At 37.6% G+C, this 16,460-nt stretch overlaps 2 protein-coding genes across 4 annotated transcripts in view; one reads left to right on the plus strand and one right to left on the minus strand.

Moving 5' to 3' along the window:
* Nucleotides 1–7,479, plus strand: part of LOC130085269 (transcription factor E2F4-like) — a 34,687-nt gene extending 27,208 nt beyond the window's left edge. For all 3 annotated transcript variants that reach the window (XM_056250970.1, XM_056250969.1, XM_056250971.1), the window contains exons 16-21: nucleotides 3,607–3,770; nucleotides 4,725–4,837; nucleotides 4,923–5,027; nucleotides 5,145–5,224; nucleotides 5,590–5,670; nucleotides 5,798–7,479. In XM_056250970.1, the coding sequence (XP_056106945.1) occupies nucleotides 3,607–3,770; nucleotides 4,725–4,837; nucleotides 4,923–5,027; nucleotides 5,145–5,224; nucleotides 5,590–5,670; nucleotides 5,798–6,010 (756 nt within the window). In that variant the 3' untranslated portion in view covers nucleotides 6,011–7,479. The remainder of the gene's footprint in view (nucleotides 1–3,606; nucleotides 3,771–4,724; nucleotides 4,838–4,922; nucleotides 5,028–5,144; nucleotides 5,225–5,589; nucleotides 5,671–5,797) is intronic.
* A 781-nt stretch (nucleotides 7,480–8,260) lies between these two features.
* fbxl9 (F-box and leucine rich repeat protein) lies at nucleotides 8,261–13,829 on the minus strand. Its single transcript, XM_056250973.1, has 8 exons — nucleotides 13,432–13,829; nucleotides 12,776–12,877; nucleotides 12,331–12,645; nucleotides 11,041–11,712; nucleotides 9,646–9,864; nucleotides 9,346–9,558; nucleotides 8,789–9,006; nucleotides 8,261–8,712 (listed from the first exon to the last, which is right to left on the minus strand). The coding sequence occupies exons 1-8, from the start codon at nucleotides 13,456–13,458 to the stop codon at nucleotides 8,544–8,546; spliced, it is 1,935 nt and encodes a 644-aa protein (XP_056106948.1). The 5' UTR covers nucleotides 13,459–13,829; the 3' UTR covers nucleotides 8,261–8,543.
* Nucleotides 13,830–16,460: the final 2,631 nt, after the last annotated feature.

The following is a 16,460-nucleotide window of genomic DNA, read 5'->3' on the forward strand; positions in this document are numbered from 1 at the left end:
ATGTTGCTGGTCCGAACTGATAAATGGTCCGTTAAGCACAATATAATGAGTAGCGCAGTTTCATTCCGCTTTCATTACGTTTGCCATTTGATGTTGCGCAACGTTGTTGTGGTCGCGCCAGCGCGGATTTTGTCGGCAGGAAAAATGGTCCTAGGAATCGTTCGGTTTGTATGCGTACCGAACCGGAAGCCTCGTACCGAAACGGTTCAATAATTACGAATACATGTACCGTTACACCCCTAATTTACATATATCCGAGTCCTGATCGGGAGGTAACGTCCGATTCCGATCGAGTCTGAAACCACGTGATCAGGCCCGATTTCCGATCACGTGATCGGATCGGGACATCCCTAATATATATACATATATATATATATATATATATATATATATATATATATATATATATATATATATATATATATATAAAATTATTTTAATTAAAAATATAGCTGAAATAAAATGTAAATATTGGGTTGCCTTGGCAACAAACTGAAATAAAGTAAGTTGAAGTACTAAAATTACTAAAATTAAAATAGTAATTCAATTAAAGATAAATATTTGTATTTAAAAAACTAATAAAAATGACAAGAACATACATTTACGAAATCTTACATTAAAATTAAAATGAAAACTGAAAATATAAGAATAAAAGCTAATTCAAAACATTAATAAATATTATAATAGTATATAAATAATACTAAAATGATACTGCTTAATAGACAAAATCATTTTATTTTGTACACTTTCATTTTTTCTGTCCTCAAAAGAGGCTCCATTTCATAATCCAATCAATTCCTGTTGGATAAAATGAATGTCCCCTATCCGTCCGTCCATCTGTCTGTCACTGTTTCATGTTGACTTTAAAGATCCAAACAAGTCATGAGAAAACTAGTGCATTTTTAAGGTTTATTGTTATTGCCTATCATTATAAGATCAAAGTGTATTCTTGAAAGCTTTATAATTTGTCACTGAGTCACAATAGATGTATCTGAGAAGTGACCAGCTGCAGCAGTGATTTATAGTTTATAGAACAAACGGATATTGATCAGTTCATCTGGATGCGTCTGAGAAACGTCAAGCTGGTGGAATGACAAGCATGCTGCTCCTAGACCGAAGAGACAGACTCCTTCTTGAAGTGCCTTTGTGTATATCAACATTCCCTAAATTGCTACGTCTCCTTTTCTGATGTTAAAGAAAGCCTCCAACTATTCAGCGGTGCAACAAAACAGACCTCCATTTAATAAATGCTTTCAGCCCGTAAACCTCGTGACCCTCGTGACCTTTGGGATGGAGCGAGTGTCCAGCTGACCGGCCTGTCTTTTGTTTTCACTGACCGTCGCCCCCGCCACACCGACCTCATGGGCAGAGACTTTATAAAGGGGTATTAGAAGAACAAAAAGAATCCCGCTCCCTAGCAGAAATACAGATCAACAGTAAACCACATCCCAAAAATAGCTCAGTGTTTTAATGTCTAAATTGTGTTTTCAATGGAAGCCCGCCCTTTTTTTCTCTGTGCTGTATGTTCTTTTTTGGGGGGGGGGGGGGGGAAGCAAATATATATTGCTCATATTGAACAATTCAACAGTTTTCTTGATGTCAGACATGAGAAAAGTAGCCAAAGTTAAGCTGTTATTTTTCCTCTAAGGGGAAATTACTCACACCGTGTGTGTGTTTTCTCATCAAACATACTCAATTCACTGCTTTTTCCCACTATCTTTACACCCTGACTGTGCTGTTTCTCTTTAACGCCAGTTAATTGTTGCTGGCATTGTGCTATGAACTGGTTTGCTGAGGGGGTGTGTGTGTGTGTGTGTGTGTGTGTGTGTGTGTGTGTGTGTGTGTGTGTGTGTGTGTGTGTGTGTGTGTTTTAAAGGGATGTGTATGAGTTTAATGGGGGGCATCTAGAGGGAGGGACCATACAATCTCTCTAACACATACACACACCCAAACACCTACACACACCCATACAGTGTCACTGTGGTTGTGAAGGGACCACAGCTGCTGCTTTCACCAAGGCTGAGGTAGGATGAGTGTTGTAATACTATTGACAGAATAAACATTTTCTTATTTTATTTCAATAACCAAGATATTGAGGAAGATGTAAATGGTGTGAGGTGCTATCAGTATGTTGTGCATATATGTACGAGTTGTAATGTTGTTTATAATACTTAACTCTCTATTGCATCGTTGATGACAAACCCATATTCTTTACATTGTAAGCATGTTATGCATATTAGATGGAAATGAAATGGTTAATAGTGAAGGGATAACCTTTTCTGGCATTTTTCAGCACTTAGAAAAGACCTCAGAAACTTGGTATAAAAATTTATAAGTAAACTTTATATTAAACCATTTAGTCATACATTTTTTTTATTGTTAACACATGCACAACATTTCTGAAATGAAAAACTCATATTATACAATATTTAAATGTGCGATTGACTTAAGAAAAAAAAAAAAAAAAAATCATGTTATTCCACCAAGTGGGCAGTATTATTTGTCGAGTCACTACTCTGAAAATGATCTGATTACTCAATATATATCTGTCTGTCACATACACTACTGTTCAAAAGTTTGAGAAATTTTTATTCAGAAAGAACGCATTGATCAAACGTGACAGTAAAGACATTTATAATGTTAGAAAAGATTTTCATTTTCAAATAAAAGCTGTTCTTTGATATTTATATATTTTTTAAAGACTGTATCACAGTTTCCACAAAAATATTAAGCAGCACAGCTGTTTTCAACATTGATAATAATTAGAAATGTTTCTTGAGCAGCAAATCAGCACATTGGAATGATTTCTGAAGGATCATGTGACACTGAAGACTGGAGTAATGATGCTGAAAATTCAGGAATTAATCACTTTTTAAAATGATTGAATTTGTAATATTCTTATTAAAGGTAGCTGTGTTGGGCTGATTTGTGAGTTGTTTTTACCAGATAGGGGCAGCAAATCCCACAATCTGATATCTTAAATTCAGTCATTTGCAGGACCAGAGATAATCAGTTTTTTTCCCCTGCTGTTTTTTTTTTTAAATTTATTATTATTTAATTTTTTTACATATTCTGCAAAATATATTTGACCAAATCTGCAGAATTAGACATGCAGTAACATACAAATACCTCAAATGAATTGATTGCCATTTTGCAAAACATCAGTACTTGAATAATACACTTACATGTTATGGTCCTGAGAGATACAAAACAATATAAAAAAATGTAAAAGATATAAACATTGACCTCAGAGTCTAAAGTGAGCAGTGTTGTTGTCGGCTAACGTTCCCTCTCTTCCGGTTGACTGAGCGTGTCATTGCAGTTCTGTCTGTGTCACAGCAGGACGCTCTCTTCAAGAGAGACCCATATTTTCATTGTCCGTTTCTCCTCCCCTGCTGTTTTATTTGAGTAGCCCCCATCTCCCCTTTTCGATCTTTCTTGACCTGAATCCCAGAGACATGTTGTTCAGGGGTGAGTGAGGCCAAGCAGCCTGTGTTTATTGGAGGAGATGGACACACTGTGGGACTTTCAGGCAATCACACACATTGCAAATATAATATCAGATTTTTTTAAATAATCACATTTTCTCTCGTTCTTTGTCTAAAGGTGATGCAGGTTGTCCGGGAGCAGATCACCAGGACTCTGTCCAGCAAACCCACGTCTCTGGAGCTCTTCAAGAATAAGGTGAACGCATTGAACTACAGTGAGATTCTCAAACTCAGACAGACGGAGAGACTCCACCAGGAGGAGACGCTCGCTCTACCTGTGCTGTAAGTAGAGATGGGACAAACCAAGCTTTCAATCAGTTGAGCCAATTGCTTCGCAAAATGATTCACTACGCTGAAGTGCTCAAGGGCAGACGCTGGTGACGCCTGCAGGTCAAAACAGTGCAAACTCAGCCCAAGCACACAAAACCCCTTTTACACACCAATTGCGATTGACATGAAAAGAAAAGCGCAAATACCATTTAATATGAAGAGTATGTGTTATTTGATTCATTTGTTTTTTTGTTTTGTTTCATGAAGAGCTGTGTTAATCATCCATTAAAAGACCATTAACTATTAACTTAACAAATGTGTCATTATAAATGTTTACTGATCCGAGATCAGACAAAAGCAATATAAACACTGATTCAACTGTTTCAAAAGAGTTATGACATGATATAAAACCTCATTTGCTGAAAATTTGGCAGTTTGATACAGATGGAAGCTTGTTTCTGCCACAGAGTGAAAAAAGGTAGACTCTTTTTCTCACAGTTATCACAATTCTGATTTTTTTTCTTCAGAATTGCGAGATATAAGTGAGAATTGTGAGAGAAAATGTAGCGTAACCTTTATATTTTGTATTCCGTTGCAAAAAAAAAATTGTGAAATTGTGAAATGCAAAAATGAGGAATGAGGTAAATTCGCAATTTCAAATTTAACTTGTAGATGTAAACTTGCAATTATGGGTTTATAACATGTAATTTTGAGATTGTGAGAAAAAAAGTCTGAATTGTGAGATATAAACTCAATTTCAAAAGAAACTCAAAAGCTCAAAAAAGGCTCAATTAATTATTTTTTTTTTTTACTATTGTTAGTCTGTGGTGGAAACAAGCTTTCATAGATGCGCTCTCCGAATCACTGGTTCGAAACAAATGATTCGCAAAAGTTATGAAACAGTGTTTTCAAAAAGGCCGCTCTATCACTCCATCACATGAGTTTTCTCGTCGTCTTTGCGTCCAGTGAGCTGAAGGAACGTCTGAAGCCGGAGCTTCTGGAACTCATCAGACAGCAGAGACTAAACCGTCTGTGTCACGGGACGCTCTTCCGCAAGATCAGCAGCCGACGGAGGCAAGGTGAGACGCCAGGATCCTCTGAGGAAGACATCAGAAAATGATTATTAGGTCCTTCAGTCTGAAGTAATTTTTCGTTGTTTTTCAGACAAGCTGTGGTATTGTCGGCTCTCTCCTAATCTCAAAGTCCTGCACTACGGAGATGTGGATGGGGAGACGGAAATGCCCTCCATCGAGGCTCTTCAGGAAAAGAGTAAGTGCACTTGAGTCCAACTCCTCTAGAATGAGCATGTTCACAAGACTCTTTTTGAGTAAATGACCTCTGACCTCTTTGTCAATAAAAATTCACTTCGTTTTTATGTCCCCTCAGTTCCTGTCGCAGATATCAAAAGTGTGGTGACTGGAAAAGACTGTCCCCATATGAAGGAGAACAAGGGAAAACAAACCAAGGTATGATGCTAATGTTCATCAGTGGCTTCTATTCAATATTCAAATAAATATGAATTTAGGCATCACAACATTATACAGGATCAAAAAAATGGATATTCATTTTGAAGTTTGCTAAAGATCGCATTAACAGTTTTATTACATTAAAGATGTATTTTAAGTGAATGTTAGATGACGGCAAAGATAATGTAAATGTAAAAATGAAATGTCTAATATCGACTAATACAATCTCAAATATTGTTATATTACAGATATATTGTGCATCCCTGAAATTGACCATATTAATGTTCTTAATGCACATTCATGGTGTTATTGTGAAAGAACTGCACTGAACGGTAAAACTGTAATTCCTGTGTTTGGTTTCGCAGGAGGTGTTGGACTTGGCTTTCAGCATCACGTATGACGTTGAGGAGTACAGCTTGAATTTCATCGCCTCTTCCAGAACAGATGTGAGTTTAATGTGTTTTTCCACTACTGAACTGCTGGAAGTTATTAACTCAGGTCAACTGGTATTAAATGAATTGACTTTGGTTGGGGGTAAAAACGAGTCTTATTTGTCCTGTTTTTGTCGTACAGTTCTGTCTGTGGACGGACGGGCTTAACGTGCTTCTGGGGAAAGAGATGAGCAGCGAGAGCATGCGCAGTGAACTAGAGATTCTCCTTTCTATGGAAATCAAGCTCCGCCTCCTGGACCTGGAAAATGTCCCGATCCCAGACACGGCCCCGCCAATCCCCAAACCCCCCAGCAACTTCAACTTCTGCTACGACTTCAGCCAAGCTGAACAATAACACAAGACCCATAAGCGTCCAGTCAGCAGCGGTTACTGCATTGGCAAAAACGGGAAACAACTTGAGGCTGAAAATGGCCACTTGGTGGCAGCAGAGATGCAGGTTCTCAGATTGGGAGACATTGAATTCAAATTTCAGGGCTTGATATGAAAAAGCACTTTGAACAATCATAGTGAGGTTGCTGAGCGTGTTTGTCCGTGGTACTGTGCTATAATATAAGTGCCTGCGGTGAATATGATAGTCATGCATTGAGTATTTTTTTACATTTTGTATCTAACGTGCCTTTTTAGACCGGTTCGAGATTCTTAACGCACACTTTTTGCCTCCTTTTCCCCCCCCTTTTACATCTTTAGTTTCTACCAAATTTATACTAAAAGGCATTAAATCACATTGAGCAGCTTATTAGGGAGGGGAAAAAAGATTCAAATATGTATGTTAGTAAAAGTCTGTGCTTAATGTTGACGTCCTCATTGATTCCCTTCATAATGGCCTTGAAACTCAATATGGTACTCAACTGGTACGATGTTATAGAGCTTTTAAAACAATCGCTGATTAGGAGTTCATCATGGAAAAATATATCCATTGCTTCATCATTGATGTGCCTGGAAAATTTCATGTCTCTGTTCGTTCGTAAATTGTAGGTACATATGCAGATACGCACAATGTGAAACTCATTTATACTGATGCATGGCATTATTGCAATGGCAGCATGTGCTGTATATTTATGTTTTCATACAGGTTGCATTATTAGGTGCACATAAAAGGTCAGTGTGCTGGATTAAAGCGGTGACAGATTGTTTCTGACAGGATTTGGTACTGAAGTGGGATTAAGCTGGTTTGTGTGTTGTTAGAGGAGTAGTTTGACCAAAACACTGCATGAGTATATTGGCGTGATTTGATACTTTTAGCCATGTCACATAATCATGTTTTCAACTTACACTTGATGTACATAACCTCACATTGTATTTTTGGTTTATCTTCTCCTTTTCCCCATCAGTTCAAAATACAGTTATCACTGTAGGATTTTACATCAGTATTTTGTGTGGGAGATAATCATGTTTCCATTTTAAAAGATTTAGCATTTTAGCAGGGGCCGGATTTCAAGCACTTCTTTGTATGTTAAATTTAAATTAGTTTTGAGATCAAAAATATATCATTCAAAAAAAAATCTGTGGTTTCTTTGTATAATGCATTAATAGAGCTGACAACTTTAATTTGTGGAAACGCATGCAGGATTTGCTAACACTTATGTAATCCACTGATTTTGTGTTCTTTTTCTGTGGTAGTCACAAATCAAATGTCATCGATCTAGCAAAAAAACAATCCATTTACTGTATTTGCTGTTTTGTGTAAAGCTTTCCTTGTTGAACCTCTGGTATTGTGTAACAATCTTGATCAATGATGTGTCCGTATTAATTCAAGATTTGTTTATTCTTTGTATGGAATAAAAGAATATAAATTATCATAAATCATCTGTTGCGAATGTGCATTTTAAACGACACAGGGAGAGTCTTTCAGTAATGATGGAATTCACATGGCTAATTGATTCAGTTTAGCGAACAATTCGTTAGGCTGGTTTAAAATGGCAACTCGTCTTTTTGAACAATTCCACTAAAAGAAACGACCCACAAGAGTCGCTCGTTATGCTTTTGTTCGTAAAATCCGGTGTTTTTGACTCACTAAGAAGAGTTTTTTTGTTGTTCGTAAAAGCCGTTTTAAAAAAAAACACTGAAGAATTTTTTTTTGTTCTTAAAACCCAGTGTGTTTTTGATTCACTAAGAGTTTTTTTTTTTTTTTTTTTTGTGATTCGGTCATTGGTCTCGTTTTCGAGAGTTAAACCCGTGAGGATGTGAATAGAAATGCGTTTTTGCGGTAGGCCTATTATACCGTCGTTTTATTTCCTCACTTCAAAAAAACAAAACTGAACAGACAAACTCTTTAACATCTGATGTAAACATAATATTTATTTTGATGTGGCAGCAGATTCACACACACGGTGATAAAACTTGCACTTTCAATGCTCTGTCACTTTAAAAGCATTGAATGCGCTTCAGGTTCAGGTTACATAGGAACAAATAATATCATAAAACTAATGACCTTTGAACATTACTATGTGTCATACAGCTAAAAGTTCACCCTTATTTGGTGCTGCCGAAATACTGAAGTTGTAAGGTATAGACTTATAAACGCAGCATATACAAATCACAGTGGGACAGAACAATTTATGAAAAAGACAGAAGAAAGCATTAATTCTTATAATAATTTATTGACATATACTGCCTGGAATACAGCCAGTATGGAGTTTTATATCTACTAATCAATAGCAGATCATGTTTATACTGGAATCATTTGAAATGTGTGAACACAAGAGCTGAAACCCCTACATTCAAAAGCAGTGATTCACCACATAAATAATACAATTATGGTCCTATGCAAAAAAATAAAGCATTTAGAAATGTATTACTCTTTTATACCTGAGTAAAAAGTGCTTTAAATATATTTTCATATGATTCACTTTCACTGTATTACAGAATCAGAGTACAATAGTGAAATCTGTGCCATTGGCAAAGCGACACTGGACTTTCTCAAGGAAGGGCAGGCGGGACTGGAGGAGGTCCACCTGGTGCACGGTTATGTCCTTGCACATGGACACATCGAGGGTCCTGAGTCTGTCGCAGTGCAGCGCAATTATGGAAAGAGTTCTGCAGGAACACATTAACCATGTTAAGCAGAGCTCAATTGTTTAGTATGAAAACAGCACTGAATGAGGTCACTCACTCGTTTGTAACCGCGTCGCAGCAGGCCAGGAACAGATGCTGCAGTCTGTGGAGGAGCGGAAGGGCCCGCGCCATACCTTGGTCACTGATCTGGGGACAGAGGTTGAGTGCCAGGCTCGTGAGGTTGCGGCAGTGAAGAGCTACGGACACCAAGCTGTCGTCGCTGATCTCAGGCAGCATGGAAAGCGAGAGACGCTGCAGGTCTGGGAAACGGAGTACCTGAGGTGGCCAGGAACATTTTGGTTATAAATATTCAGTACCAATTACCCCCCCCCCCCCCCCCCCCCCCCCCCCAAAAAATCTTATCTTTGTATTTTTTTAAGATTATCCTATTCATATCAATGTTATACACACGTTAGGTCAAAAGTAATCTAAAAGTAATCAAAAAGTAGTTCCGATTACATGACCTAAAATGTGTAATGTAATAGATTATGTTAGTAACTATAATGTTCATAATGTATTTTGTATTCAGTAATGGACTACAATTTGTAAGCAGCACTGGGTACACACTTTAAACATTATTGCTCACAAAAAACACCGTTTCTATTATGCACTGACCTGTGTGATACTGGTGTCGGTTAACTTCGAGCAGGCCGACAGGTCCAGTTCCTGAAGACCCCTGAGGGCCAGCAGTGATGCTCCTTCCTGATCTCTAAACGCCCCCAGGTCCTCATCGGTTACGAGACGTGGCTTCTCCTGGAAAGGCAGGCTGGGAGGCTGGAAAAAGCCCATGTTTCCAAATGTCCTAGTAAAGCTTGGGCCTTTATCATCCTTCACATTTGGGGCATTTATGAGCAAATTGTACATTTTGTGAAACATTATATAAGTCCTAAAAAATAAATTAAAAGTCAATCCCACCTCTTTGTCTCTTGGTTCACAATTTTTGGTGGGCTCCACCATCCCCAGCAGCCCCCAGTCAGAGATCTCTTTGCACCAGCCGAGCCGCAGCACCAGCAGCGCAGGGAGATAGTTTGCGATGGCATGAACACTGAGGTCAGTGAGATAGACGCAGGAGGTGAGGTCCAGCTTTCTCAGGTTACTGCCCAGCAACTGCGTCAGGGAGAACATGACTGTGTCCTGCTTGAGGACAGAGGGTGTTAGCAAGAACAGGGACAATACAAAAATCATTTTTGATGAGTCATTTGAGGAAAATATTCAAATGAAATTTTGCGAAACAAAAATTGTATATTCAAATTATCCTAAATATGCCAAGAATAATTTGTATATTTTAATACTGTTTGGTTAATTACAAATTATAATTATTATATAGTAATCATTATATTCAAATTCAATATTATATTATAAAAAAATATTATAAAAAATTAACACAAACAAAAAATACAACACAAAATAATAAATTATATTATTATATACATCACAACATTATTATTTCAAGTATGAAAAATGGATACCTAAATTATGGCAAATTATTGCTATTTATTTGTATACTATTTTGTTAATTATAGTAAGTATTAAACAATTATAATATGAAATATAATTATGACATTAAAATGTATATATAACATTAGTTTATAATTTAAAAAAAAAGTAAATAACAGAAAAATGAAACACTCAAATTAATTGAGACACAGACATATTTTAACCGTATAAATACTAGGAACTATATTCTCTGAAGGCGAAGCACTGCTACTTGGGCGGAGTGATAACCGCAGCACCTGAGACGCGCCGTGGTGAGGAGCAGAGAGTTCGTTCAGAGTTTGGGTACGGCTCGTCTCTGGTGCTGCGGTTATCACTCCGCCCTAGTAGCAGTGCTTCGCCTTCAGAGAACATAGTTCCGAGTATTTATACGGTTAAAATATGTCTGTCTCTCATGTGACTTTGTTTTTTGTACACTCTGTGACTATACAAATCACAACATGTAAATAGGAAAATGTTTGCGTTATTTTGTCACTTATTTGGATTAGTATGCTAGCTGCAACCATTTACATCCAGTCTTTGTGCTAAGCTAGGCTAGCGGTGGGTGCGTCAGACAGAGTTACAGCACGCACGGAGATGAAAAAGGTATGTATGGACTTATCTAACTCTGGGGGATACGGTGAATAGGCTAAAGTCCCAAAAAGTCGGAGTGTTCCTTTAAGTAAGGGTTAGATATTGACAAAGGTGAATGAATAGTAAAAGTAGGGGAAATAAGCAGGCACAATTAAACATAATATCAGCTGATATATTGGCTGATAACTGATATGGTCCAAATTTCCTTTTATGTATACGTGCCATTCAGCACTATTGCCTCACCCTTATGTATGAGCAGTTTCTAAGGCTAAGGGCCTGCAGCTGCGCCCTGGGCTGTGGACAGGACAGTCCCTTCACCAGGTCTGTCCCGCTGACATGCAGACACTCCGACAGATCCAGAGTCCTCAAGCACGGCAGCGCCATCAGCTCGGTCAGGCCTTCATCTGTTATCTTCCAGTCCTGTGAGAGGGTCAGCGACTGCAGATCCTTCAGCTCAGTGGACACCGCCAGCACCGTCCTACTGGTCAACTCAGTGCACGCGCCGAGGTCCAGCGTCCTCAGGCCGTTCTGGTGCTTGCAGAGGATTTCTATGGAGTAGTCGGTCAGCTCTTTACAGCCGCGTAGACTCAGATCCTCCAGACGGAGGCCGGGCACCTGAGCTATGGAGCGGAGGGATTCGGGGGTGATGCTGGTGCGACTCAAGTCCAGGCTGTGGAGCGTACAGGCCTGCTTCTGCAAGAGAGTCAGGAGGTTACGGAGGGAAACTAGAGCCGAGGAGCCGGACCCAACAGGGCTACCTCGGTATGGGTCAAACTCGAAAGCGATGTGGCATCCGGCCAGGGCCAGACCGCGCAACCTGGGCGTGCAACTCGTCAGCCGGTTGAAAGAGAGATCGGAGAGGTAGCGAAGATCAGACAACTCCAGTTCCTCCAGGTTCCTCAAAGCGTTCCCCACCTAATATTGCACAAATATTAGATTGTACTTAATACAACATCATTTTGACAGATAAAGCAGCATTTGTTTAAAAAAAATTATTTATTTTTTACATTTACATTTTTATACTATTTTATTAATGATAAAAATATAGTTAATTTAAAATATTATCATTTATATATAATGAAAAATTATATTATGAATTGTACAAAATATTCTATTCTATTCTATTTTTGGTAATAAATATATAAAAAATAAGTCAGTTGCATAAAGATTAGATCATACTTGATACAAAAATCATTTTGACAGATAAAGCAATAATTATTTTAAAATGTTTATCCTATTTTGTTAAATATAAATATATAATAAAATTATATCACTTAATTTTATAATTATATATATTTTTTAAATATATATATATAATTATATTATATTATAAATTATACAAAATAAAATTATTTATGTAAAATAATATACATTCAAATAAAATATTACATTATATTATTAAATATATTATATTATTTTTGTTAATAAATAAATATTTATAAATGTTTACGTTTCAATTTAGGCATCACAACATTATAATTTAAATTATGAAAAATAAATATTAATTTTGAGATGTTTCTTTAAAGATGTAACCTGTCGACGGTGCTCCTGTCTTGACAGAAAAGCCCCAGACATGAAGAGGCTGTCCAGCCCGTGAAGGTCCAGCTTGCGGAGGCCGGTCAGATGTGGTAGGAGGCCCAGCAGGGAAGACTCTGTGATGCTGCTGCCCGGTAGAGCCAAACTGTCCAAGTGAGGGCCTAGGTGAAGCCCCACTTCCAAAAGTACTTGTCTTGACAGGCTGGATCCATCAAGATGACTGATGACTAGGCCACAGCGAGGGCGCCTTGCAAGTGCACGGATAAAATCCAGTGAAGATGTGGAAACATGGAACTTGAAGGTGGCATTTTTCTAGATTAAAGCACCCAAAAGGCCATTTAAACAACTGCGAAAGTGGACTAAACCAAAACATGAATGTCTAAATTTAAATTTAGTATAAATTTATAGATCATCTTGATATTCGAATGAAAATGAGAAAAACCTGAAACCGGTGGTCTTGGCTTGCTTCGTACCAACTCTTACAGACCAGTGACGCCTCCTTTCGATCCGTTACATGAAGGTAACTCAATATGTAGGAGATAATCTGGAGCAGAAGGGAGAAAATGTACAGGTTACAACACTCTCTCTGGAAAATATGAAGACAAGACTTAACTATATAATGAAAGTTGTCACATTTTGCTCATGTTATACATTGGGGGGGATTGATGAATAAATAATGAATATTTTAATTATATAATATATGTATTATAATTATATATACACACACACACACACACAATTATAATACATATATATTATATATATATATCGTTTTATTGTGACAACGTTCCCCATATACAGAAAAAAAACATCATACAACATATACTGATATTATTAAAATATCTACGCCAACCAATGTCTGTCTGTCCGTCTATCTATCAATCGGTTTTTATTCTCCTTCTTAATGTTCATTCTGTGCTATGGTACAGAGTCAAAAACACAGTAAAACTATGGTAAATTTCAGTAAGGACATTCTGTCGAATAAACAGAAAGGTAATGAAAATACAAGTTAAGAACTCATGTTAGCCTACTTGTTATTACAGCTCTAAACCACTAACTAGCGGCTAGCCTATCCAGTGTATGGATGGACGGACTCACCTCAATAGGTAGGTGTGGGCTCTCCATGACTGCGCTCACTTCAGATATCTGCTCTTATTAATTATCATTAATATAAATGTAATATCAATATTAAATCGTTGACTCAGATCAACGATGTTTATCATTAAAGTGCCAGGTCGCGGACTGTCAACGTGCTAAACATTCAAGAGCACGGGACCATCTGATAACACTCTCTCGTTGTTCCTCCTCACACAGTATTAAACGATGCACCAAACCCCAACATTATCCACAACACGTTCCGCTACACATCCTAAACCCCTCAGAAATGCGAGCAAAAAACAAACAAACATTTTTTCAAAGAAAATAATAAAGAACTGTCACAAGAACAACACTAGCCATCACGTGCAAGAAGCGCGCAAAGTCACCTGGGAAACGTAGTTTAATGAAAGACAGAACCTGACTTTGGATTTGTGTCGACAGATGGCGCAGTAATTCATTTGAACGTGATGCGAGCACATAAAAATGAGCCATATACAGCCAAATTTCTACGAATTACTTCATAATATAATTTAGTGTATAATATATTATGCTTTTTGCATAATTGTTCAACATTTTTGCATTGATGCAAAGTACCTCTGCAGCAATATACAGTAATTCTGCATTAATGAGCAGTAGGCTATTTTTGTATCAATACACACAGGTGTCTTTATCTTGGCCTGGTGTTGGTGCCACTCACTCTGTCTGTCATTCTAGGGCCGTAAGTGCATGTAAACTAAAAACATGTTTTGCCTGACAAGGACAAATAGCTATATGGTTAATCATAAAACATTCACCACATAATTATAAAAACAGACTGCTGTTTGTACAGTATATGAGTAAGCAATTTATCGAACAATTTTATCCAATAAAACATTTATTCATTTGTCAAGGGCTTGTGTTCATGTGATTTTTCCAAATAATAAATAAATAAATAAATAAAAAGAGGAAAAACCCACACAATTAATTAATTCACAAAATAGACAACTATACAAATGATTAACCCCGAAGGCTTTGATGCAAGTGCAGTCACTGTTTCTGTCTCTGTAATGTTCCTGTCAACAACAATAAAATAATGACTAATGCAGAAATAATAAATTATGATTGTATTTTAACAAGCTATTGTAATTAGTGCTGTCAAGCGATTACAATTTTCAATCAAATTTTTTTTTTCCAGAAACTGCATCTGAAGTGACATTTACTGCAGCTATATTTACTGTTTAATGCAGCTCAGAGAGGTAGCATGAATGCAGTTAGAATTGCATAAATAATGCTATGAGATTGGGTTTAAAAAAATGAATAGGCCTGCTGAAATATGAAATTAGTAAAGAATGAAATTATACTCTAAATATGAAACTAAAACCGCTAGGTGGCGGCAAGCCACTGTTTTAATGAATGAGTCATCCATTCAACCGATTCATTAAAATGGCTGATTCTTTTAGGAATGAAGCAAGTGAGTCTCAAACAAAAGACAAACACTTAGTGAGACTGTGGCAGCATCTGAAATCGCATACTAGGCGAAAAACATATGTGACGAAAGAAGTATTTCCGACTTCATAGGCTACAAATAAAAGAGTAGGCAAAAAGTACCCGGGATGACCTACTTCTTCAGTCGAGATTCTGAAGTGTGCATCCGATAAACACTTTACATCCCATAAGGCCACAGGAGAGGATTTGTGAATGGCAGTGTCCAAAGTGCTAATCCTGGAACTGGTTTCACCTGTGGCGTGCACTGGGCCGGGGGCTGTAGGCCTGGGGGGCTTGCATGGAGTATTAGCTATTGGTTACAATATGTTTCCGGCCGAATCACATCCTGCAAATTCATACAAACTTGCCTCGTAAAACGGTTGGCAATTTGTTTGTGGTAGTCTTGATATAAAAGCTTAATTTCAACTACTTTAACATAGTACGTAGTAGTTGTTAAAAATAAGCTTTTTTACATTAAATCAAGATATTGGCACGTCTGACCCAGAGCCGTTAAATATGAGAGTTGCGACACACTTTGATCTCGCCGCCACGCGGTCACGTGGTTTATGTAGCTCTCAATAGTTCCAAACAGAGCCATGGCTCTGGTTCCAAACAAATCCGCGTTGCCAATGATTTTAAAGCGGGGCAGACAGCAGCAGCTGTATTTGTAGCAATTATCGGTAAATATTGACGCATAATGTACATTGATTTTTACGTTGACACTTAAATGGCTTGCATATAATAACATTGTTTTTTTCTGGGGAGTAGCAGAAACGGCATTAATACGTTTTTGTGTTTATTGTTATAGGGAAATGGGGTGCTCCCATAACGTAGAATACATTTATAGCACAACAACGACCATTTGCAGCAAATTTCTGTAAATATGATGGAGAGACGGCATTAACGTTAACAGTGTGGTCAGTTGAAATGAAAATGGAGATATGGTTACTGATACTGACTGGAATAATTCATAACATTAACGTTATTGTTAACGGGATTCATTTAAGTATACATACTGTACACAGTACATAGTATGCATGTATTTGTGTGTGTTCTGATGAATGGTTTGAAAGGATGAAGGGGTACATTAGCCATACTTAAATTAATCCTATAACGTTAATGTTAGATCGTATTTATAGTTGTTTCACTCAGTAACCATCTCTCCAGTTACACGCACATGTGTATAGCTACATACACACACACACACACACACACAATACATATATATATATACACTCACCGGCCACTTTATTAGGTACACCTGTCCAACTGCTCGTTAACACTTAATTTCTAAGTAGCCAATCACATGGCGGCAACTCAGTGCATTTAGGCATGTAGACATGGTCAAGACAATCTCCTGCAGTTCAAACCGAGCATCAGTATGGGGAAGAAAGTTGATTTGAGTGACTTTGAACGTGGCATGATTGTTGGTGCCAGAAGGGCTGGTCTGAGTATTTCAGAAACTGCTAATCTACTGGGATTTTCACGCACAACCATCTCTAGGGTTTACAGAGAATGGTCCGAAAAAGAAAAAACATCCAGTGAGCGGCAGTTCTGTCGGCGGA

This window comes from Rhinichthys klamathensis, unplaced genomic scaffold (genome assembly GCF_029890125.1).
Source record: "Rhinichthys klamathensis goyatoka isolate OS25496 unplaced genomic scaffold, OSU_Roscu_1.1 h1tg000076l_1, whole genome shotgun sequence".
In the NCBI taxonomy this organism is placed as follows: Eukaryota; Metazoa; Chordata; class Actinopteri; order Cypriniformes; family Leuciscidae; genus Rhinichthys; species Rhinichthys klamathensis.